Source organism: Chaetodon auriga, chromosome 17 (genome assembly GCF_051107435.1).
Source record: "Chaetodon auriga isolate fChaAug3 chromosome 17, fChaAug3.hap1, whole genome shotgun sequence".
NCBI lineage: Eukaryota > Metazoa > Chordata > Actinopteri > Chaetodontiformes > Chaetodontidae > Chaetodon > Chaetodon auriga.
In genome coordinates, this window is record NC_135090.1 from 15430546 (window position 1) to 15453152 (window position 22607).

The window sequence follows — 22607 nt, forward strand, 5'->3', positions numbered from 1 at the left end:
GCAATGATTTGTTCAGTGGTTTGGTTTCTTCATTGGTCTTCACCTATAGCAGTACACTCCGATCACAGTAGATGGCGCCATAGTACTTTTTACGAAGCCCACTTAACTGTTAGAGAGATAGGCTTTTATTTTGAAATGTAGTAGACCGGAACTCCAACTGAACGTGGCGCTGAGCTGAGTTTGACAGACCAGCGGTAAACCATAGAGTGTGTGTAAGTGTGTATGTGTGTGTGTGTGCGTGTGTATCTGAAACCGTTGAATCACACTTTACTGTAAAAGTTAGAGACCGCATTCAAATCACTCCTCCAGCGTTTACACTGCTTAACAGTTAGCGAGCTGGAGCTAGCTAACCTCTCGTCCGTGTAAATTAACCGTCCGCCAGCGGAGATGATCGAATAATTTAAGGTCAGTGTTTGATTTTAGTCCTGCTGAGTCAAGAATCTGGCTCGACTGGTCTCAACTAGTCAGCCTCATGTCCTATAACTAACTAACTTTAAGGTTAATGCTTGTTGTCAGTCAGAAACTCTAACGTCTTGTATGTTAACGTTAATGTCGGTGACAGCCAGCTTCTTTAACTGACTCTACTTTTAACACCCAGACTGGCCAGAAATGAGTCGAAACAGCTGCATTATTTGGTGAAAATGATCCCGTTCTCTGTTCCAGTTTATCTGGGCTTGAGTTACACATGGTGAATATGATTTGCGTGTTTGGGCTCATAACCACATGTTGCTCATTTTTAGTACTTTTCCACCCGCCCGCCAAAACAACAGTGATTTTACATGTGTTACATACAGTGACGTCTTGATAAAATAGGCCACTTTCATTCCTTAGTGCTTGCATCTCTCCATTTTGTCTGTTTTATGTCATGAATGATTTACTCTAGTTTTCCCACAAACCTGCCAAAACCTAGTAAACGCTGGCTGGTGCCCATTAAAGGGGGCATGTCACCCATTTCAAGAGTGGACCCTCTTCCCTCAGTTAACACCTGCAAACATGCAAAATCAGAGGCTGCTCCATTCCCAGTGAAACTGTGCAAACCCTGTTTCCACTTTGAAGTTTGAAAACCTAGAAGCCTCGTTTGCACACAGCAGAACTTGCAAACAAAAATAATGGGTCAGCAAAGTCATTGACCCATTCACTGTCCAAGGGACTGTGCCAGTTTTCAACTCGAAGCTCCATTTCTAAATTTAGAAAAGATGGACACTGGAAGAACTGTCCTGCGGCACATAAATCACATATTCAGATTCCCAAAAAGACTTTCATTACTCTACAAGTGTGTTACTTCTCTTAACCACTTCCATTTCGGACGCAGCCTTCGTCTTCCATGCATCTTTTCAGTCCTGTAAAGTACCTGCTTGCCAGCGGCTGCTTGTTGAAATTGTTGGGGGCTACGTCAGAGCTGCTTCACGTCTGAAATATATGAAGACAAACTTGTTTGTTAAAGGATGTCTGCATGCAGGCTGCCTCCCCAGAGCTGAACTCCAGCCTTAACTCTATTACTGCGAGGTATGTTGATGGTGGAGTTATTCCACTCAGTGCTGTTTTTCTGGTGAAATCTTTGTAATCCACGTGGGATGAATAAACAAGCACAAGTAGGGATCCAACTAATGATTATTTTCATTGCTGATTGATCTGTCAGTTGTTTTCTTGATTAATCAATTGGATGATTGGTCTATAAAATGTCAGACAATTGTGCAAAATGTCCTTCAGTGTTTCCTAAAGCACAAGATGACGCCCTAAAACGTTGTGTTCTGTCCACAACTCAAAGATATTCAGTTAACTGTCATAGAGGAGTGAAGAAAACAGAAAGTAATCACTTTTAAGAGACTGGAATCAGTTAATTTTGCCCTTTTTGTAAAGAAAAAAATATTCAAAGCAATAATGAAAATAGTTGGCAGTTAATTTGATAGTTGAAAACAAATCGATTGGTCATCGCAGCTCTAAGTACAAGCATTGCTTTTATTCAGAAAGGCTCATAAAACAGACTTGTACATGGACTCTTGATGTTTTTCTCCTCCTATCTGTCTCAGTTTCACATGAAAGCTGTATTTTATTAAGTGTGTGTGTGTGTGTGTGTGAGTGTGAGTGTGAGTGTGAAAGAGACCGTCCTGCCACTTCATTTCTGTCAGATGGCTGTAAAACTACTCTGATGCTGGACATTGGTTGAGTTTATGAGAAGCGCAAACACACACCCCAACACAGACAGGGTTTCCAGAATTAGGGGTTTGTCAGGGAATAAATTACTTAAGCTTGTGAGTGTGTTTCCGTGACACAGCAGGGTAGTTAGTCAGAGGCCGGAATGGCCTGAAGGCTGTGAGAAAGAAAGAGAGCGATCGTGTCGAAGGTGAAGAAAGAAGAGAAAATGGCAAAACACAGAAGAGGACAAAAATAGTAACCAAGTTCTTGGATGGAAGAGGTGAAAAGTAGATAAAAGGGGGGAAAGCAGGGAGGTGAGATGAAAGAAGCGTGGAGAAAAGACAGGAGGAGAGCTAAAAGACATGAAAGAGTAAGACTGAGAAAAGAGGACCATTTAACAGAGAGCGGCTCTCTGGGTTTGGCCTGTAGGTGCAACTAATGCAAGTCAGATGTTTATCATTGGATGTGCCTGACCCAGAGACATAGATAGGCTGATTGATTGGACTTGAAGCAGTGCTCTATGTTGATGATATCTGGAGAAGGGCATAAATGTATACTTATATATACAATGATTGGTTGATAAATTAACCAATTAATCATTCCAGTTATTTTTCAAGCTAACACGTAAAAAAAAAATTGCTTGTTCCAGCTTGTGATTGTAAAGATTTGCATGAAAGATGTCACTTTAGGTTCGGGGAAATTGTGATGAGCATTTTTCCCGTTTTAAAAAAAAACAGTTAACAATCGTTTAATTGTGAAAACAATCAGCAAATTAATTGATAAGGAAAATAATGTTTACTTGCATCCCTACTGTAGGTCCACATGTTGTGCTTCAGAGGAACATAAAAATAAATAAGCCAGTGCGTAGGTGTGTATTCAGAGGTGGAGGGGTAAAGGTGGTCAGAAAATCCACCTGAACTGATAAAAGTGAGGAACCGTAAGGATAGAAAATAGGATTTTGTGTTTGTGTGTGAGTGTGTGAGTGAGTTCGGTCTTTGTGTGCCGTCATAAGTGTGTACAGCATGTGTGTCGGCTCACATCTGGAGGAAGTTGCGGAAAAAGAGATTCGTCTGTGTGTGTGGGTGTGTACATGTTGTGTGTAATGCTTCCATGAGGCCCAGCGTTGTGCTGGTTTTTCTTTAGCTCATGCTATATTTTACGAATCAGATTGCCCAAGCTCTTGCCCAAGTTTTGCCATTTGGTAAACTCTAACCCAAATGAGGTCAGCATCTGGTTTGGGAATCTTTTCTGAGTCATGGTCAAAATATGAGATCTCTGAAGCATCACCGCAGCTCCTTCTGCTATTGTTGTCATCAGTGTTGCCTGATTTCACCAGTGGTTCGCTGTAATTATAGTAAGCATCTGTGATATATATAAAATCTTCTCACAGTATGTGTCATTTTATTCATGTATATCCTGACATATTGTCTGTTTTTGGATCATCAAGTGAATTAAATACCTGAATAAACAAGGAACTCAGATTTACTTCATAGATTTGCAACATTTACCTTGTATAATTAGACATACTGTATTGTAGACACAGGGAAATCAGTACAAATGGTTAAGAAAACTTACTGACAGGTGACAGATTCACATAATGATGTCATCTCATCCAAATGTGTTTTCTTTGTGTGTGTTTCTTGCAGTGTGTGTGATGGCAGAGCTCCCGTCTGGACTGCTGGAGGCATGTGTGGTGGTCGGAGCCCCCGGTGATAAGCTGCGAGACCTATACCAGGTATGTATACACACATAGACAAAGACAGAAATGAACGGTATTTCAGTTGTATTTGAATCACTGAATCCTGAATGACTTCTCGGTTGCCAAACTTACAGCCTTGAATATTTCCAAACTGTTTCGTAGCTTCATCAACAGAGTAAGTTAAACGAACTCCCCCTGCTGGAAGCCGAAGTACTGCAGGTCCACGTTCCGCCCTTTGTTTCCAAGGAGACCAACTCCAGCCAATCGATTGGTCCAGCTTTCAGTCGTGTTCAGAGGAGGAGGAGCTTCATCAAGAAGGTAAACACAGAATGATTTCCTCTCTGTTTTGTTACCGGTCTGTCTTTACGTGTTGTTAACGGTTTTAACGCTTCCGTTTGTTTGCAGAAGAGGCGGGATCGTGCTCCAGAGGTGTTGCCTAATGGAGAAACAGCCAATCGCACAGAAGCGTCCTCAGCAACAGAGGACATCAGCGTTCCAAAGGACCTGGACCTCATCGCCTTGCCACAGCTCTGTTTCCCTGGTATTTCCCCTGTGACAAACTTTGTTTTGAATTACATAAGACACGTCTGTTTGTTCTGTATTTGTGTGTATAGTTAGATCATGTCGTCATGTAACGGATGTTGCTGCCCTATGGCACAATGGTTTCTCTGTTGATGTTACATGCAGTACTTTTTGAGACAGTGGGCCCAATTTTTCTGTTTTCTGAGTTTTCTTTTACTTTTAGACTGGACTCAGTGGAAACTTCAATTTAAACACAAGGGAAATTAGTTAGGAACATCCCTAATGAGTACCAACATGGATCACAGTCTTGCCACTCTGGTAGCAGAACAACTACAGTCCCAGATCATAATCTTGAGTTGTTATCTTGATTGGCTGGCTCAATAGCTACTGTCATGTATTGCTATCTTGCTAGAAGTTCACAATGTAAATTACACATTGTCTTTTATTATAATGACAACCTAGATGTTTCCATGGTTGGAAATTTTCAAATTCCACGAAAACAACACTGCAAAACCTGTTTCAGCACTGTAAGGTTTGTAATGCTGGATGGTAGAGATGGTAAGAACTCAGGTGTGATTTCAATACTGTGCATTGCTAATATACCACCATATCCATTAAAGTTGGCTTGAGTTACTTTGAATGATGGCTGATGTGAGACATGTCCTGACATTTCTCTCTTAGTTCAGAGCCCGATGTGTCAGAGCCTGTACAGAAATCTCAGGTTCCCAGTGGTTATTGCGCCTTGGATGTTGATGTGAATGTGATTCCTGTATGACATGAACATGGATCACAGCTCAGCTCTGCATTGTGGCACATCTTGAGACTTCATTTTTTCCATTGGCTAGGTGGTCTTCAAGTAGCCAATGAGCCGAAGGAAGACAGTTATCACTTCCTGGTTTTCACTGACCTTTTTGGGAACCGAACCCACGGAGTTGTTGTGCAGTACTACAGGGCTGTACAGGTACAAACACGCACACACACTGTCACTGAAAGAGACACGTTGAATCCAGTGGTTGCAGATGGTTGTTGCTCATTGGCTGTCTACCCTGTTAGTCCTGCCAGGAAGGTGCTGTCCAGAATGGCCACAGGTGGAATTCAAAATCCCGTCTCTATACGCCCTTTGCTGTGTGTGTCATCTCCAAGTTCCCCTATTACAACGCTCTGAGAGACTGCTTGTCATGGTGATAATGTCTATTCAATACGCAGAGCTCATGGATTACCTGAACTTGGTTAAGGTGATTCATGTTAAACCACTTCTCTGTATCTCCCACCCCGGACTCCATCTTCTCAGTCTTCTGGTCCAGTTGCGGCCTGCAAGACAAAGTGACTTTGAGGAGACGATCAAGGAGTTTTCAGCCAAGCTGTCCCTGGTCCCCTTACCGCCTCCTGGACGACTACATGTGGTCAGAAAACACTTTCTCTCTCTCTTGTCTTAGTTGCAATATCTTAGTTTTGCTCTCACCCTCACTCTATGTGTATTTGACTCCCTGTGTGGCCAGTTTTAATTCCTAGATCTTTTCAGTAATGTGTTTGTTTTTGTTTGTTAGTGCTTCAGCCTCCGTCCCCTCCAAGTGGTTCTTCCATCAAGGGAGGACCAGGACAGCCCTGTTATCGACATTGACCTGCATCTACCGTTCCTCTGTTTTAGTCATGCCGCACTGCTTCAGGTAATGCAGCACACAGACTGGCATCTAAACACAGGAAGAGGTCATGAAGTGATTTCTGGGTGGAACTAATGGAAAGCATGCCATAAAGTTCATCCTAAATCCTAAAAATGAGGCCCTCCTCTCTCTAGGTGCTGTCCTGCCTCCTTCAGGAGCAGAGGCTGGTGTTCTTCTCTGCTGACTGGGCCAGACTCACGCTGGTTGCAGAGAGTCTGCTGCTGTACCTGCAGGTCAGTGCACGAGGAGCATTTCTTTTATTTGATGTTACTTCCTGCAGCATTCCCTTATCCGTCCTTTCACCTGTCTCCTGCTTGTCTGTTCATCTCTTTCAGCCTTTGTCCTGGCAGCAGCCCTATGTTCCCGTCTTGTCTCGGGGAATGCTGGACTTTCTCATGGCTCCTACAGCCTTCCTGATGGGCTGTCACATCAGTCATTTTGAGGAGGTTGCTGCAGTGAGTACAACTATTCACCATCTCTGTTCAAGCTACAGCCTTTGTTTCTCATCAACATCATGGATTAAAGTCTTGACTTTCTTGCTTTCGGCAAATCTGACCTCTCTTACCCGAGATGATGGGGGCCATGTTGGAGCAAGTTAATATCCAGACTGTTATTCTTCCCTACACGAGGGGGGACGTATTATGATTAGGACTGAGTCTTGTGTTGTTTATTGGACAGAAACGCTTGTTTTACGTTATAGTCAGAACCAGTGGACACCTGTAGTGTTGTGGTCATTTCCAAGACTGCAGGTACTGTTCAAATTGCCAGTGTGTGTAATTTGAATGACCAGCCTTTTTGTAACTGTCTGGATTGACATACTCACATACAGTGTGTAACAGTAACTCTTTATTCTCCACTGCATTCATCTTTATTTGGTGTCTTACAGAAGCTCAGTTCACAGATTCAACAGTAGCTGTCTGTTAGTGGAGCACAGCAGGGCACAGTCAGACAATGTCGTAATGAATTGTACCCATTGTACCTACATTATGTGTGTGTGTGCGCGTGTGTGTGTGTGTTTATTTGTTTGTGTACAGGAGACAGAAGAACTAATCCTGGTGAACATCGATGATGGCATCATTCAGTCATCGTGGTCTGAAACCATTGACCTACCAGCTATCCCTCTGGCTGCAGCTGAGAGCTTTATATCAAGGTAACACACACACACACACACACACACACACACACACAGAGCTGGCTGTAAATTCTGTAATTCTGTTTTTTTTTCTTGAGTGATAATGTAAAATAAAAAAAAAAATCTGGATAGAAACACTGTGTTTAATAGTGTACCACCTTATGTTTATCAGAAAGCATTTTGCAGCTGGATCCAGCAGTAGAGCCTCAGCTTGTGACAAAGCTGGAACAGATTAGGAGCTAAAATCAAACTCTATCCCCTGCATACCTGCTTAATTATTACAAAGGGAACAAACACAGTTTAAATGAGTGAGTTAAATGCTCTTTGTCTGTGGGTGCAGGGCAGAGTGTCTCCAGCTCCACTATGACTTGGAGCTGTGTCACCTTGGAGTGGGCACCGATGCCAATGCCCTGCGGGGCCAACGCAGAGACTGGCAGACTCGCCTCAACACGCAGATACAGAACATCATGCTGGAACTAGTGGTCAACATCTTCAGGTAAGAGTCTTTGTGTGTGCCTGCTCACAGCTCTGTGATTCTGGAAAAGAATAAGTTTAAAACACAGAAAGATATATGAGACAAATCTGTCTGAATGAAACCTTTTCTCTCTCTGTATCTCTATGTTTTGTCCATCTATCGTTTTTCATCACTTTGTCAGAGGCGTCCAGGACTTCCTTAACCATGAACACAGAGTTTTTAACAGTGAGGAGTTTCTGAGGACCAGGGAGCCAGCAGACCAGTCCTTTTATAAGAAGGTGCAGTCACACACTAACATACAACTCGGATTCCACAAAAGTTTGCAAGTGATTGCATTCTGTTTTTATTTGTTTTATGCAGTGTCACAACTTTTTTGGAATGGAAACATACACACTAGCACACACACACCGGCACACATGCATACACGACTCTCTGACAATCTGTGCTGCATGTCTGTCTTTGTTGTTGTCCCCAGGTATTAGACACTCATATCTTCCACTCGTTCCTGCGAGACAGGCTGAACAGGAAACGGGACACCTTCAGCTGCATGGAGCACAACACGCGTAACCACGCACACAGGTATGATGTCATAACTGAGGCGCACAAGTAACCAGGCAACAGTGGGGGGATCAAGGTGCCCACTGAGCTGGGAAATTCTTTCTGCAACTCCCGTTTTCGCCCATTTCACTATTTCTGTCAACTGTAGTGTGAGCACAGGCTTTTCACCCTGCCATCAAAAGTGGCTATTAGCTATACATTTAGCTCTTTTCTAGCATGACCCGGCCCTTAGCGTGCCACTGATCCCAGGCCTGCCCCAAGTTCATTGTTATCTTCGCTAAACCCAGTAGAACTGAAACAATTAGTTGATCAGCAGGAAATTAATTTTTCCTTTGTCAGCAAAACGTCTAAACTTTTGCTGATTCAAGTTCTTCAAATGTGAGACTTTGCTGCTTTCAAACTGCTGCACAAAACAAGCAATTTGAAGAAAATGATGAATGGGTAGTGGCAGATTAATGGATAATGAAAATAAGCATTAGTTGCAGCCCAAAAAAACAGTTTTCATTCAGTTTTTATACATTTTTGACTATAGATGATGTGAGAGTCAGAAATGCACACAGTGTAGGAGAAAGAAGGAAAGGTGAAGGTAACTCAGACCTTCCAGGGATAAAAACATTCATGTAGTCAATAACTGGAATGAGTGATGTCCCCACAGCTGTAAACAGGAATCATCTGGGTTTATTACACAGTATGTCTCCCATAAACACACATGAGATCATCTATATTTAATCATGAAAATATTGGCAAAGATCATAATGCCCCTCTTAAAACTACTGTATCTGATGCCGTTCCCTCGTAAACACGAACTCAACCTCAGCATCTGCTTCTGCGTGATTTCAGGAATCATGCCATGACAGACTTCCCTCGCCGTCCTCTCATGTCTGAACTGTCCAGGAGTGGCTACAGAAGCTACACCAGCCCAAATGACAGACTGAGCAAGCGGCTGGGAGCCAGCCTGCCTAACCTGGATCAATCCGCCAATGACACTATGACTGGCATCATCTCCAGCAGACCAGCCTCCCTCAGGAAGATGACTCCTGATATTGGTGAGCGCTGGTGGAGGAAAAGCATTGAAACCAATTAAGAGTTGAAATGTGTCTAATTTCCGTTGTCACCTTCCAGGATTGAAGTCTCCTCAAAAAGCAGTGAAGGTTTTCCGCCTCCCGGAGTTCCCCCCTCCACTGGCCTACCATTACGTCCAGAACTATTACTCTGACATGGTTGCTTCCCTGGGGAAGGCTATCAACGCTACACCACCTGATGAGTCTTCTCTCCTGGCCAGGTAGGGAAGGGAAGGAACTGAAAGGGAGTGGGGAAAATGTTTATGTACAAGGAAGGTGGTTTCATAATTTAGTTGTTTATCACATGAGTTGTAACTGACTGAACTGTAATTGACCCACTGACTTCTAGACAACTAAATGAACAATACCTGTCCATGGGTCTGTCTCTCTAGGTTCCACTACCTGCGTGGTTTGGTAAACACGGTGTCCAACAGGCGTCTGGATGCATTGGAGGACTTCCAGAGTCTTTATAAGACTGACTCAGATATCTTCCCCTCTCAGATGGTTAAGTCACTAGTTGAGTCTCTGCCAGAGGCTGAACGGTTACAGGTCAGCACATCAAATATCATCTGGCAAAAGCAACCGTAATAACCATATTGATTAACACTGTAAAGATAGCCGACAAAATCTCTCCACAGGCGGACAGACGGCCAGAACTGAAACGGCTCATCAGCCGGCTCAAGAGGGACCAGGAGCGGGAGCGGGCGCGCCACGACAACGGGCACGAGGAAGGTGCGGTGAAGCGCTTCCAGCTGCCGAAAAAATACATGCAGCTGGAGGAGTTTGTGAAATGCATCCAGGAGTCCGGCATCGTAAAAGACCAAGGAACCATTCACAGACTGTTTGACGCTCTAACAGTAGGTGAGTCGCATAGCATACTGCATATACATGCATATATGTGTGTGTTCATACAGTGAGATCTGGATTGTGTGTTGTAAAAGCACAGTTGTGAGAGCAGCTCAGGCCTTTTTCCCATCAAACAGGCTGTCCTGTCGAACTTCTCTCACAAGCTCAACTGCCTCAGCATACACTCACAAACACTCATGCAGAGAAAATATCCAGCTATACCCCTCCACCCCTATTTCCTGGCAAACATTCATTCCTCAGGTTAATCATTACCTCACCTCTTCTTGAAGGAGAGTTTGTCCTGCAGGGCTGTTTGATGTTGTAGGTGTAACCAGCACTCCTATGGTCATTTACTGGCCTTTAGCTAATGGCTAATGGCTAATTTCTAAGTTGCATGTCATCATGAAAATAGCTACATAGCTTGCTATTAATACCTTTGGAAGCCATTCTTTCACTACTGGCATTAGATTAATTTACATTTTAGGTGATCCTCCTGCTCTGTGCAGGCCTCAATGCCACGGTAAACATCACTAGCAGCCAGTAACGAGCCGTGCCAGCCTGTGTGAGAACTGCAGTGACCTGACAACATTCCTGCCATCTCAGATTCAGAGTAAACTGGAAGGCGAGGAAATGATGTTTGAGTCATAATAGAGCTGTGGATAGAATAAGGAGGGATATTTGTTTTGAATTTAAGATAAGAGCTTGGCGAGGAAGGGAGTTGGGAGAGGGCGAGCAAAGGCTTTAGCCAAAGGTTTTAGCCAAAATTGCATGTTGGTGATCTTTCTTCAGGAAGAAGGGTTGGAGTGAGGGCTTATCTTTGCCTCCACATTATGTTATTGGAAAAAAGGCACTTACATCCTGTGTGGTGTAATGATCACATCGAGTTTTCCCTTCCTCTTCTGAGCTGCTCTGGAGAAAGAGATACAGACTGATCAGAGTGTTAAACTGATTTCAATCAATCAAGACTAGAATTATCAGCTCCAAAAACCCAACATCCAAATTCCTTTTAGCTGGAATATTTCTTGAGGAAGACAGAGCTAAGAAGAAATTTTGCCCAATAGGAAGTCATTGTCCTGTGGTTACTTAAAGACATAACGAAAGTGAATCTTGAGCGCCTCCTGCTTCTGTAATTTGACTGTTATTTCCTTACAAGAAGTTGTTCAGTGACATGGGGACTAATCACTCTTGATTTTCGTGGATGTTTTATGTACACCTACTACTACTACCACTACTTCTACTACTATTACATAATGAGATATACTATATTACATTTATACTGTTATCCACAAAGTACTAATGCTGCATTTTTCATAAATCCAAAATCCCAAATTGAAAGGCTCTTATGACTTAACTATTGCTCACTGGCTATTAACAGAGGCCGGGGCCTGTGTGGGTTGTTGTGTGGGTGTGGGGGAGCACACAGAAAGTACTGTATACAGTCACTGCTGTAATACAGTGAGGATGACATCCCCCAACTGTGGGCATGCTGGCAGATTAGACTGCTGGGAGTGAGAAAAAGCTGCCAGATGTTTGTGTGTGTTTGTGTGTGAGTGAGTGAGTGAGTGAGTGAGAGAGAGAGAGAGAGACAGAGGGGTGGGTGGGTGGGTGGGTGGGGCTGTGTATGAAGCTGCACACTTCTGAAGAGAGTTCATTCAACCATTTCTGGGTAGATGAAAATGAAGATATAGTTTTTTAAACTCAGTGTAACAGGTCACCAGGATGCCCACACATTGTCCTCATCGTGACAGTGTGTGTTCATTTTGTTGCAGGTCATCAGAAGCAGGTTGGTCCAGACTTGTTCAGAGTCTTCTACACCATCTGGAAGGAGACAGAGGCCGAGGCACAGGAGGTCTGTGTGTTTGTTTTGCACTAACATACAACTTAAAGGCCCAGATCTTGAATATACAGCATTATTTTGTCAGCTGGTCATAATTGAAATTATAAGCTCATTTTTTCTCTGCCTACAGGCAGACAAACAGCATGAGGAAACAGAGTTAGTATTATCCATAAGGAGGTGTTGTGATCGTACAGTGTGATGGTACCCAACAGCTGAGATGGGGTTATATGGGTGAAATACTGAGTCTGAAAAACATCTGTTTGACATTACACTGTACCAAATTTGACTGGTAGAGTATTCAGATCACAGAAGAGCAGACCTGTGTGTTTGATCAGACTACTCAATGTAGGAAGTCTTGTTAAGAAAGGATCTTAATAAGGTTGGTGGAGGAAGTGCAACCCAAGCAATATCGCAATATGTGAGCTCTAAGTCAACGTAAACTGTTATTAATTATGCTTCTAAGTACATTTTTTTCATCAAGTAAAACAGCAAAATAACTTATAGAGATAGCTATTGGTGGTAAGAGGCAAGTATTTGATTTCTAATGACTTAATGTGGTTGAGTTGTTAGTACCCTTGAACCCAGAAGCTCTGGGGGTCTCTTTGGTAGCTGAGCTGAATTTGCTTAGCAAGCATCAATGCCAGTGAAGACCCATATTTCTATTGAATCAGCTGCCTGGTTTTATGGGATTTTCAGGTGTGCTTGCCAGCGTCTGTCTTGGAGCACATTGAGCCCAGCGAGTGCGTCTTCAAGCTGTCCTCCTCTGTCAAGACGAGCCGCGGCGTGGGGAAGATCGCCATGACTCAGCGACGGCTCTTCTTGCTGACCGACGGGCGACCGGGCTACGTGGAGGTGGCGCAGTACCGAGATTTAGAGGTGAGACCAAAGGAAGGAAAAAAGAGAGAGTGCTTTCATCTGGATTAGAAGCTTGAAAAATGCGGCCGTATGCCGTCACCAATGTATATTGATCCTGCATATTGATTTAGATCCCGTCTTTCCCTGTAGGAGCTGAAGGTGTCCTCGGCTCCCTTCCTGCTCCTGCGAATCTCCAGCCTGAAGCTGCGTGTCCGGGGCCGAAAAGAGGCGTTCGAGGCCAATTTGAAAACTGAGACTGAGCTGTGGAACCTGATGGTCAAAGAGATGTGGGCCGGGCGCAACATGGCAGACCAACACAAGGTGAGTCTGTAACCGAAGGGTGTGTGTGTGTGCCAGTATTAGGGTATATGTGTGTGGGAGAAAAGAGAGGAATATATGCATGAGGTGATTTGATGAGTTATCATGTCTTGTTATTACTTACACCGTGTGTGTGTGTGTGTGTCTGTGTGTGCGCAGCAGTCATTATGAAGTTCAGTGACCTTTGTGGGTGTGGTTGAAATTCCATGAGGCGTTCATGAATATGAATACACACACTTGAACAAAGACAGAAGGTTTCCTTTGTGAAACCAGCTGATGTAACTGTAACCTCTCCGTCTCTCTCACTTCACTTCTTTCTCTCTCTGTTGCTCTCATTTCACTCTTTTGTGCTCCAGTATGTTCTGAATGCACATCCAGCTTGTCTGAAGCTTGTCTGTAGTAGCTCTCTTCAAAGCCTGTTCACGCTTAGAATTCAATCTGTGCTGGAGCTACAACGATCAATCGATGAGTCCATCCAAATAATGATAATCATTTGTGTAATTTTCCAAAGAAAAATATCAAATATTTGCTGGTTTCAGGTTTTTAAATGTCAGGGTTTGTTGCTTTTTTGTCATTTTTGAGAAAACGAAGAGTCTTTAGGTTTTGGACCGGTGTTTGGACAAAAGTAGCGATTTGAAGACGTCACTGTGGGCTCTTGGAAATTGTGATGAGCGTTTTTCTTTTTTTCTTTTGACATATTATAAACTCAAAAATTAATTGTGAAAACAATCTGCAGATTAATCGAAAATAGAAATAATCATTAGTTTCAGCCTTAATCTGTACCAGTATTCACCCCCAAAAAAGTTTTTTTTGTAGAATCTTCTTTTTAATCCCTTTTTGTGAAGCACTTGTTCTGTCAGTTGTTTTGCAAAGAATAAAAATGTAACTGTAACTGGATCTTTGTCTCCAGGACCCCCAGTACATGCAGCAGGCTCTGACCAATGCCCTGTTAATGGACGCAGTAGTGGGCAGCCTTCAGAGCAGTAAAGCCATCTACGCTGCTTCGAAGCTGGCTCACTTTGACCGCATGAAGATGGAAGGTAGAGTGACGATATAACGATAATGATTATTGTTGAGGATTTGGTCCTGTTTGCTTAACCTTTACCAGCTGGAGCACAAAGAAACCCACCTGTGATACATAATTAATGTAGGCTGCGGGGGTTAACGAGTGGTTTCTGTTCAAATTTGCATTAATACAGACTCTCAGTTAAGTTTAGTCTGAGATCATCTGGAAACTGAATGTGTTTCTCAGCACATAGTGACTCATCAGAGGTTGCTTTATTGCTGTTTTGGAGGTTTCAGTGCACGTTTATGCATTTACCACCTGTTAAAGGTTAGTAACCCCTCTTTAACAGTGGTTTGTGTGTTTATAGTGCCCATGATGGTTCCCAAGACGACCGCAGAGACGCTGAAGCACAAAATTAACCCCTCACTGGAACTCGCTGCCCCTCAGGCTGTAGATGTCCTTCTATACACACCAGGTACAAGCACACACACATACTGTATTGCTCCTTAGCAAGTCTCATAACCATGAAATCCCTTCAGTGTTCATATTACCCCTGTGATGAGGTGTCAGGTTTCCCTCTCAGAGCAGCTTCACAATCCCGAGTTTCAACCGTGACACCAACACACGGTCACTGAATGACAGATACACACACATGACCTTTGCTTTGTCATCACCTCTCTTTCTCTGACTCTCTCACTTTGTTTCACTCCAACTTAAATAAGACACACTGTCAGAAAGCTGCACATGAAGTTCTCTACAATACTTCCTCCTCTGGTCAACTTTAGAGGAAAACTAAAGGAGGAGAGAGAAGTCAACCAGAGGTTTAGAAATGTTCACGAAGAGCAGCCTTTCCTCAAGGCTAAATTGTCATAAATATACATAAAGTGTTTCCATTAGAGCTGTGAAATCATGTCAAAGCACAGAAAAAACATGATGTGATGTCGTCCTTCTTTGAGCAAAACCGTGATAAATACAGGAAGTTTAATTGAGTAAAACTGTCATTTTAAGGCCCTCTGAGCTTTGCAGAACCTCCACGAGGAAGTAAAAGCAAGAAAAAAAACTCACCTAGAATGTAAGCGTGGTAAAAGTAGCTGAACTTTGCATTATGGAAAAGCAAAATAACGCAGGAACGCAAAGTTCATTTAATATGGAATAAAAGCTCGTCAAAATAAATTGATCAAAGCATGTGAAACCATGTGCTCCCTTTCAGATACAGTATTTTACAAATAATAGTTTTTGGTGTGGTGCAAGTGAAGTAACAGATGAATAAATAAAGGAAGAAACATTTGAATGCGGAGCTTCCACTTAAGGCACGAGGGGTCACTGAAAGGTTTTTATTTTGCCTTTTAGTGTCTGAATTGGTAGTTGACAGTTATAAAATGTCCCTGGCCGGACATGAAGCAGACACACTGCTGTTTAAAGTCAGAGTCTTGACCCCGAGGCTGCCGGGTGCCACCCCCCCGAACAGTTTAATGAGAATAACAATGAAAGGATCATGCGTTTTGGCCTTCACAGTCACTAGATTTCAACACATTTGAATCCCTTTGGGAGATGTTGGAATGATGTTGTGTTAGACATTGCTCTCCCCCACATCATAAAAATACCAAATGAGGGAGCATCTTTGTGGAAAAACATACACCAAGGAGCTCTGTCGCTCCTCTGGCAGTTTATGGTAGCTCAAAGCGTTACTCAGACACTTCATGTGTTTTCTTCTCTTGGTCTGTCACCCATCAGGAAAGCCCAGTCATCACATTAAAACGAAAGAGTTGTTTACTCTTGCTTAACCTTTGAGTTTATTGTTAGGGCCAGACACACGGGCGCATTACATGGCAGGAAGACTGAGAGCGAGCAGCTTCAAAAGAACTATAAAGCCACGGCCTTCAGTGGACCCGCCATCTGGGGCCACTTACATGCCCGGCTGGTGGCAGGCTGACCCCCAGCACGAACGCACTCATACTCAGCGATGCCCACATTTTCAGGCACTGTTCAGCTCTTTGGGATTTCTGTTGGTGAAAAGAACAAATCTGTCTATTCAGATCCTCCCTCCCTGCCTCTCTGCGCTCGCTCTCCCTCTCTGGTTTGAATATAGGTCACTGAATTGAATTACTGGCGTATGGCCAGTTCACTCCTCCTTCTCTCCCCTCCACACACACTCCCTTCTCCCTCCATTTCTCTCACTTTTTACATGCAGCTCCACCCCAGCTCTCTCCTCTGTCCCTGAAATACAGGATGTCACTCTCTTTTTTTTTTTTCCACTGCTAGCGCTGCTTTATATAGCAACACATACGTTGGAGGAAATCTGACCGTTAGGTGAAGCCTGGGTGGAGTCAGGCAGCAGAAAAATAGTTTTGAACATGAAACTGTTGGTTGATATATCACATTTTTTCTTGGCCTCCTGAAAGAGTAAACACTGGCAGCTGTAGGCCAGAAGCTTGAGATAAAGTATTGCGAAATAGCTGATAAATACTGTATGTGTGCATGTGTGTGCGTGTGTTTCAGGTCAGCTGTGGGTGTCCGTGGGCAGTGGGAAGGTGATGGTGTTTGATGCCTCCAGCTGGTCCCTCACACACACCTGTCTCGTTGGGAATGCAAGACTGGTAAAGAAGACGCACACTGCACACACTAGTTCAACTACACACCGAAACACAAATGCAAATAAATGCAAAATAACACAAAGTTGTTTACAAGCTTGGCTGGATATTGAAATTGTGTGAAAAGTGTGTGTGCGTAGCTCTGATGAAAACTGCTTGTTCAGCACCAAACAGCAGACAGACACAATGTGGAATGTGTATTAGTTAAGAGCTGGATATTTTGTGTATTAAGGATTTTTTTCATACAAGTATCTTGAGTTAAGGCGACATGAGACACTGATGCATTTGAGGACTTGAGGAAAACAGCACGCTGACTGTGCTTACAGTGAGATATTGAAAACACGTTTAGCTGCTTCACATCTCTGCACAGAATCAGCAGATAAAGCACATACTGTACATGCCTCTGACATCAGACACAGATAAAACTGTTTTCCTTAGCTTTTCTTTTCGCTCCTGCTGCTTCGCTTCAAACACTGACAGTATTACCGTGAGACTTGCAAGCACATGTTCTGGGGAGTGTACAGTGTGTTTTGAATAGTTTTAATTCCCACTAAGACCAAAACATTCTCTGTTCAAATATCAACTTACATAACAAAATAAACAAGTGGATGTGCCTTAAAGCTCTCTGCTGAATGTAAATGAGGTGAAAGATGAGTGTCAAGTTTTACGATACCTCGTAAGACTGCGCTAATCACTGACCTGCACTCCAAGCATGCAGGTCACAGTCACATGAAATATGTTAACCAGTGTGTGAGTGAGAGACACACACAGAGTACCATAATATTTGCACACGGTTCACTACCAGGTCATGTATTAAACACACAGACCATGCTCTCACGTCTGCAGTGGTGACATGAAGTATGAAGGATGATTTTAAATCTACATAGTTCAATGTTTATATCTACTATTTCTATAATTATAAATGTTTATTATTATATGTATTATGTAGATCTGTATTTGAATCTGTGAAGTGACAGTGATATTAGGTGTAATGGTGTTGAGAGCACAGTGTGTTTTGTAGCTGTTATAGTTTATTAGACAATGTTACCACCTAGTGGAGAAGTTAGGTATTGCAAAAATGTTCAGATCTGCTTTTTATTCACCTGCAAATACAACTGCATGAAGCCCTGTGCAAATGAGTAGCGATTAGATTTATTTCGACAGGTCTCTCTCTTGTTTGCAGAACTGCATGCTGGGAGTTGATAAGGACCAGGTCTGGATGGGCTCTGAGGACTCCGTTATCTACATCATCAGCATGGTGGCCATGGTCTGTAACAGACAGCTGACAGAACACAGGGCAGAGGTCACCGGACTGGCACTCGACATAGACAAATACAGGTAACGCATAAACACACACACGCACAGTCTCTGCAACAGATGTGTGTGTAAATCAGTCCTGGGTTAAACAAATATCTCACTGGTGCACTTTGTTCTTCAGCCAGAAGGTGGCGTACTCCTGCAGTGCAGAGGGCAGCGTCATGGTGTGGGACGTCTCGACACTACAGGTCAGTTTGAAGCCAAGTCCTTCTTAGACTATAGGAGGTGATAACTGTATTTTTTGCATTCTATTTACTGCCATGAATGCTGCAAATGACATAGAATAATCCTGAATTAATAGTTTTTAGGTTTAGAACTGGTTTGTTTAATTCAAGGATTCAAGTTTTTCACATGAACACACTCATCAGAGCGTCTCCTGCATCTCAAACCGAAACTTGCTGAATCATTTTTCATAATTGTGAGTTTTGTTTTTCGAACCACTCAGGCGAAGAGACACTTTCGCCTCTCCTGCGACCGCCTGCAGTCGGTCTCCAGCTGTAACGGAACGCTGTGGTGCTGTAAGTTTCGCTCTCTCACTGGAGAATTAAAATCAGAAACTTGAGGACTGACGGTGGAAGTTGAATAATGTCTCTCCCTCTGTGTTTCTCTGCAGGCTCCAGGGACGGTATAATGGAGGTGTGGAGGAACGGCTCAGTGAAACATCGTCTGAATCTGCCAGAGCAGCACAGAGGATGCACAGCTACATTCAGCTCTATGCTGCTGTTACCTGAGGTACCGCACACACACACACACACACACACATAATCTGTCTTGGTGTGTTTTGTTGTGTTTGAGTGTGACCTTTTTCCTCTTTGTGTTTTGGTGTGTGTGTGTCAGAGGGAGGAGCTGTGGAGTGTTTGTGTGGACTCCGGAGAAGTGTGTATTTGGCACTTTAAGGACACTAACAAACCGATCCACCGTGTGGCTCTACAAGACTGCAGCGGCTGTTACTGCATGATCAAAGTTAAAAACCAGGTTAATATACAGCACTAATGCACTCACACGTAAACCACCTGCAAACGCGTCATAATCCCGGCCGTGACCTCCTTTTTTTTCTTTCAGGTGTGGGTTGGCGGTGTCAGCCGCAGTTCTACCAAAGGGAAGATTTACATCCTGGATACCGAACGTCGCCAGGTCCTGAAGGAGCTCCACGGCCACAACGACAAGGTGACGGCACTCTGCTCTGCTGAGGATCGCTACGTCCTCAGCGGAGCTGGCAAACAGGATGGAAAGATCGCTATCTGGAAGGTGGAGTAAAGTGGATCACTGTCTGGAAAGTTTTATTGTCTTAACGCCATCGTGCTTTGGAACAAAGACAGGACCCCAGGCTGAGAGTTTGTGACTGAAGGATTGAAGATCTGTGTTTTGGGAAACCTCAACTTGCCTTTTGCGTCTCAGAGGTGTGACAGGATCACATGGCAGTCATGTGAAGCAACAAGTTTACATAACGTGACACCAACTGAGGAGCTTGTCCTGCCTGCTATGAAGTGACGATTCTTAGTCAGAAACACTAACAGCACTAACGTGATTTTTGGGAATATGAAGGACAAATGAAGGCTGACTAAAGAAAAGTGAGCGCAGCTTCACTGGAGATGTTTTTTTAGTCCAAAGTGCTTCACTTTACTGAAGATTTATACATTTTTAGTATTGTCACTCCTTATTTAATGCTGCACCCTTTTCTATATCGAGTTTGAACACTAGTATTACATGGGAACGTTGTGTGAGTGAGCCTCGCTGAGGTGACTTTCTACAGCTCGAAGGAGTCAAACTACCCTGAAAACCAAACGCCTGTGATTGGAGATTACACTGAGGGGAAAACCCTGAAAAAGTGCATTTTGATGGAAGTTATGCTTTAAAGGACAATTTCAGTAGAGAGTGACTGGAAATATCATACAAAGATAGACCTGTGATCCAGCCATACATGTGTTTTAGATCACCTTATGAGAAACAAGTGTAGTCCTGCAACAACTGGACTCTGATAAAAACACACATAATAAGGACTAACCTCACAGAGTTTCACACTTGTTGCATCCTTTATCTTATTTACCTCATCGTTAGACATCTCTCTTTATTTATTGCCCTAGAAGGTTAGTTTTCTCTGTTACCGGGTAGTTGATTTTAATTGTTTTTGTACGCAGACTAAGTCAAAAGACCAGGCTCATGTATATTCAAATATGTTTATAATCTGCAGACGTTTGCCGCCTGTGCATTTTATCAGGATTTCTAACTAGTTATTCTTTCAATAGTGTTATTTGGGTGAACTAAGTGAAACAGGGCAGACTGAAGTTTTGTTGTTTTCACCTTTTCCGTCCTTCACAGCTCCTTCTGGAACTCTTGAACTATTGAGTTAAGAAGTAGAAACACATGTTCAGCTTGTCTTTTGTTAATGTATTTATACTCTGTATATAACTGAGGAACATGAACATAAGATTTATTCCTCTTGTAAACTAGACTAGTGACAATGCAAACAACTCAAATGATGAATTTTGTGTGGGGTTGTTTTTTTTTTTATAAATGTTGTCTTCACTGATTTTTGTGAGACTTCATATGAAACTGTACAATATATCCAAGACTGTTAACAAGATTTTGTAATATTTAACCGAACAGTGAACAAAGCAAATACACAGTCTTTAAAGAAAGTCTTTGTCTTTATTTGTAACCAGAGCAAGTTTGAACTCCCTTTGACAATCAAAATTAAACTCCTTCCTCATGTTTCTGCCCTTCCTACAGTTCACCAGAAGGTGGTGCTGTTTGATACCAATAGAGGTTAAAGTGGGAGCTAGTTTGCGAGTTTGAGTTAATGGAAGTGAAGTTTGACAAATCACAACACACGTTATGAATATTATAGAGCTGTTTTCTTTAGACTTTATCTGCCAGTTATTTTCTTTTCTAAGTTATTCACTCCTTTGTCTGTAAGATGTTTGAAAAGAGTGAAAATGACCAATGTGGCATCCGTAAAGTCCTCGGTACGTCTGCCTATCAGTCCAAAACCCCCAAATAGTCAGTTTTCAGTCAAGGGAATGAAGCAAATCTTCATATTTTAGAGGAAAATATATAGTTGCATTTGAGCCCCACAGCAAACATAGAAGTTATTTGACTCCTGCCGCCTCTGCCTGGGCTGCAGGGTGTTGGACTGATAGAAGGACACGACATAAAGTGAGAGCAGAGTCCCTGCAGGGCTGCTGCTCTGTCAGTGACCTCTGACCTACCCATCAGTCAAGGTGTGTTTACTTCAAAGTCCCACTGAAACCCTCTTCCAGCCCTTTAAATAAGTAATTCCTGTGTGCATATGTAGTTGTATGTAGTTGCATTCATGTAAATCTGCTCATTCATGTGTCTGTGTGTTGCACATTGTTTTGTTACATAAAGCCATAAGCTGCTGTTAATCTCTCACCGTGCAGGCCCACTCATGCCTCGGCTGCTGTGGAAGATAAGTACTTTTCTGAGTCCCCTGTAGCTCTTAACTAGTTTCCGTTAATCCATAAACTTTTACTTAAAGGAAGCAAGAGCTATATTTAAAAGGTGGGGGGAGAGAGAGAAACACAGTCGCTGTGCTACAACTCAAAACCTGACTTGAAAAACTCAGCAGTGCTGAAGCAGTTACTTCAGTCAACAGAGGCGTAGTTGCTCTGCAGTACAATGCTGCAAAGATAAAATTTCCTAAAAGCAGTTAGAGCAGTTTTCCTGCTTTAGGTCTATTTGTGGCTCTGGTTGGTTAGAAAAGAAGAAAACAAACGACAAAACGACATGGTGTGTTGTTACTTGTCAGTGAAGGAACCACCCTTAGACTGGAGGATACGGTTGTTTACAGGAATAAGAAACTAATAATAATAAAATCAGACAATTAAAAGCATTACAGAAATAAAAAACTTGCCAACAATAATCTAAAATTTTTGTCCACTGTAAGAAAAATATAGCTATAACTACTCTTTTAATAACTAATTAATATTAATGACATTTTATCAGTGTGACTGTACAGACATGTTTGTCTTCTCATAGAGACATTTGCTGCAGATGAGATCATCCTCATCATCATTGTGTTTTCATGGTTTCGTGTTTGTGCAGGTTGTGACAGACAGGTAACAGCACAGAAGAAGAACATCATATCCTCCAGGCCAAGAGAAATGATTGAGAGCGTTTCATCGAGAACATGCCAGAGGGTCTTTTAGAGTCGCACCCACACAGATGCACAGGAGGATTTTGGATGTTTATGTGTTAAATGTATTCCCTTAAAGTGACAGATCACCCCAAAATCAAAAACACATACTGTTCCTCCTACCTGTAGTTTGGAGATATGGCCTGTAAAGATGTCTGTCTTCTCTCCAGTATAATGGAGCTAAATGGCACTAAGGTTGTTTTGCTTTAAGTCACAAAAAAAAAAACAACAACTCAGCAGCAATGTCTCTTTCCAGAAATCATGATAAATCAGATAATCCACAGACCTTGAAGTGAGCATTTTTATATAGGAACTATTTTCTTTCTGCTGAACTACACCCACCAACCGACACCAAAACAACCTGGATGCATAAATAGCACTCCAAGTGAGAGGAAAAACGTGTCTTCTGATGTGGGGGTGAACTGTCCCTTTAAGTC

The 22607-nt window shown here is 42.7% G+C and overlaps 1 protein-coding gene across 1 annotated transcript; it reads left to right on the forward strand.

Moving 5' to 3' along the window:
* Window positions 1-209: 209 nt before the first annotated feature.
* On the forward strand, window positions 210-20646 carry dennd3a (DENN/MADD domain containing 3a). The gene is made up of 30 exons (XM_076753710.1): window positions 210-405; window positions 3783-3871; window positions 3998-4153; window positions 4241-4376; window positions 5203-5318; window positions 5411-5538; window positions 5649-5760; window positions 5905-6024; window positions 6153-6251; window positions 6354-6473; window positions 7053-7168; window positions 7491-7646; window positions 7807-7903; window positions 8101-8204; window positions 9024-9229; window positions 9306-9465; window positions 9637-9793; window positions 9883-10105; window positions 11860-11939; window positions 12624-12803; window positions 12933-13103; window positions 14011-14140; window positions 14474-14581; window positions 16606-16703; window positions 17881-18035; window positions 18136-18202; window positions 18460-18532; window positions 18628-18746; window positions 18852-18989; window positions 19077-20646. The coding sequence occupies exons 2-30, from the start codon at window positions 3791-3793 to the stop codon at window positions 19269-19271; spliced, it is 3801 nt and encodes a 1266-aa protein (XP_076609825.1). The 5' UTR covers window positions 210-405; window positions 3783-3790; the 3' UTR covers window positions 19272-20646.
* Window positions 20647-22607: the final 1961 nt, after the last annotated feature.

What these genes read in the sequence shown, in the direction of transcription:
- dennd3a (XM_076753710.1), top strand. Translation starts at nt 3,791, where the DNA reads ATGGCAGAGCTCCCGTCTGGACTGCTGGAGGCATGTGTGGTGGTCGGA. An exon ending in ACGCGTAACCACGCACACAG is followed by an intron (nt 8,205 to 9,023) that starts GTATGATGTCAT and finishes GCGTGATTTCAG; the next exon opens with GAATCATGCCATGACAGACT. An exon ending in TGTCCTTCTATACACACCAG is followed by an intron (nt 14,582 to 16,605) that starts GTACAAGCACAC and finishes CGTGTGTTTCAG; the next exon opens with GTCAGCTGTGGGTGTCCGTG.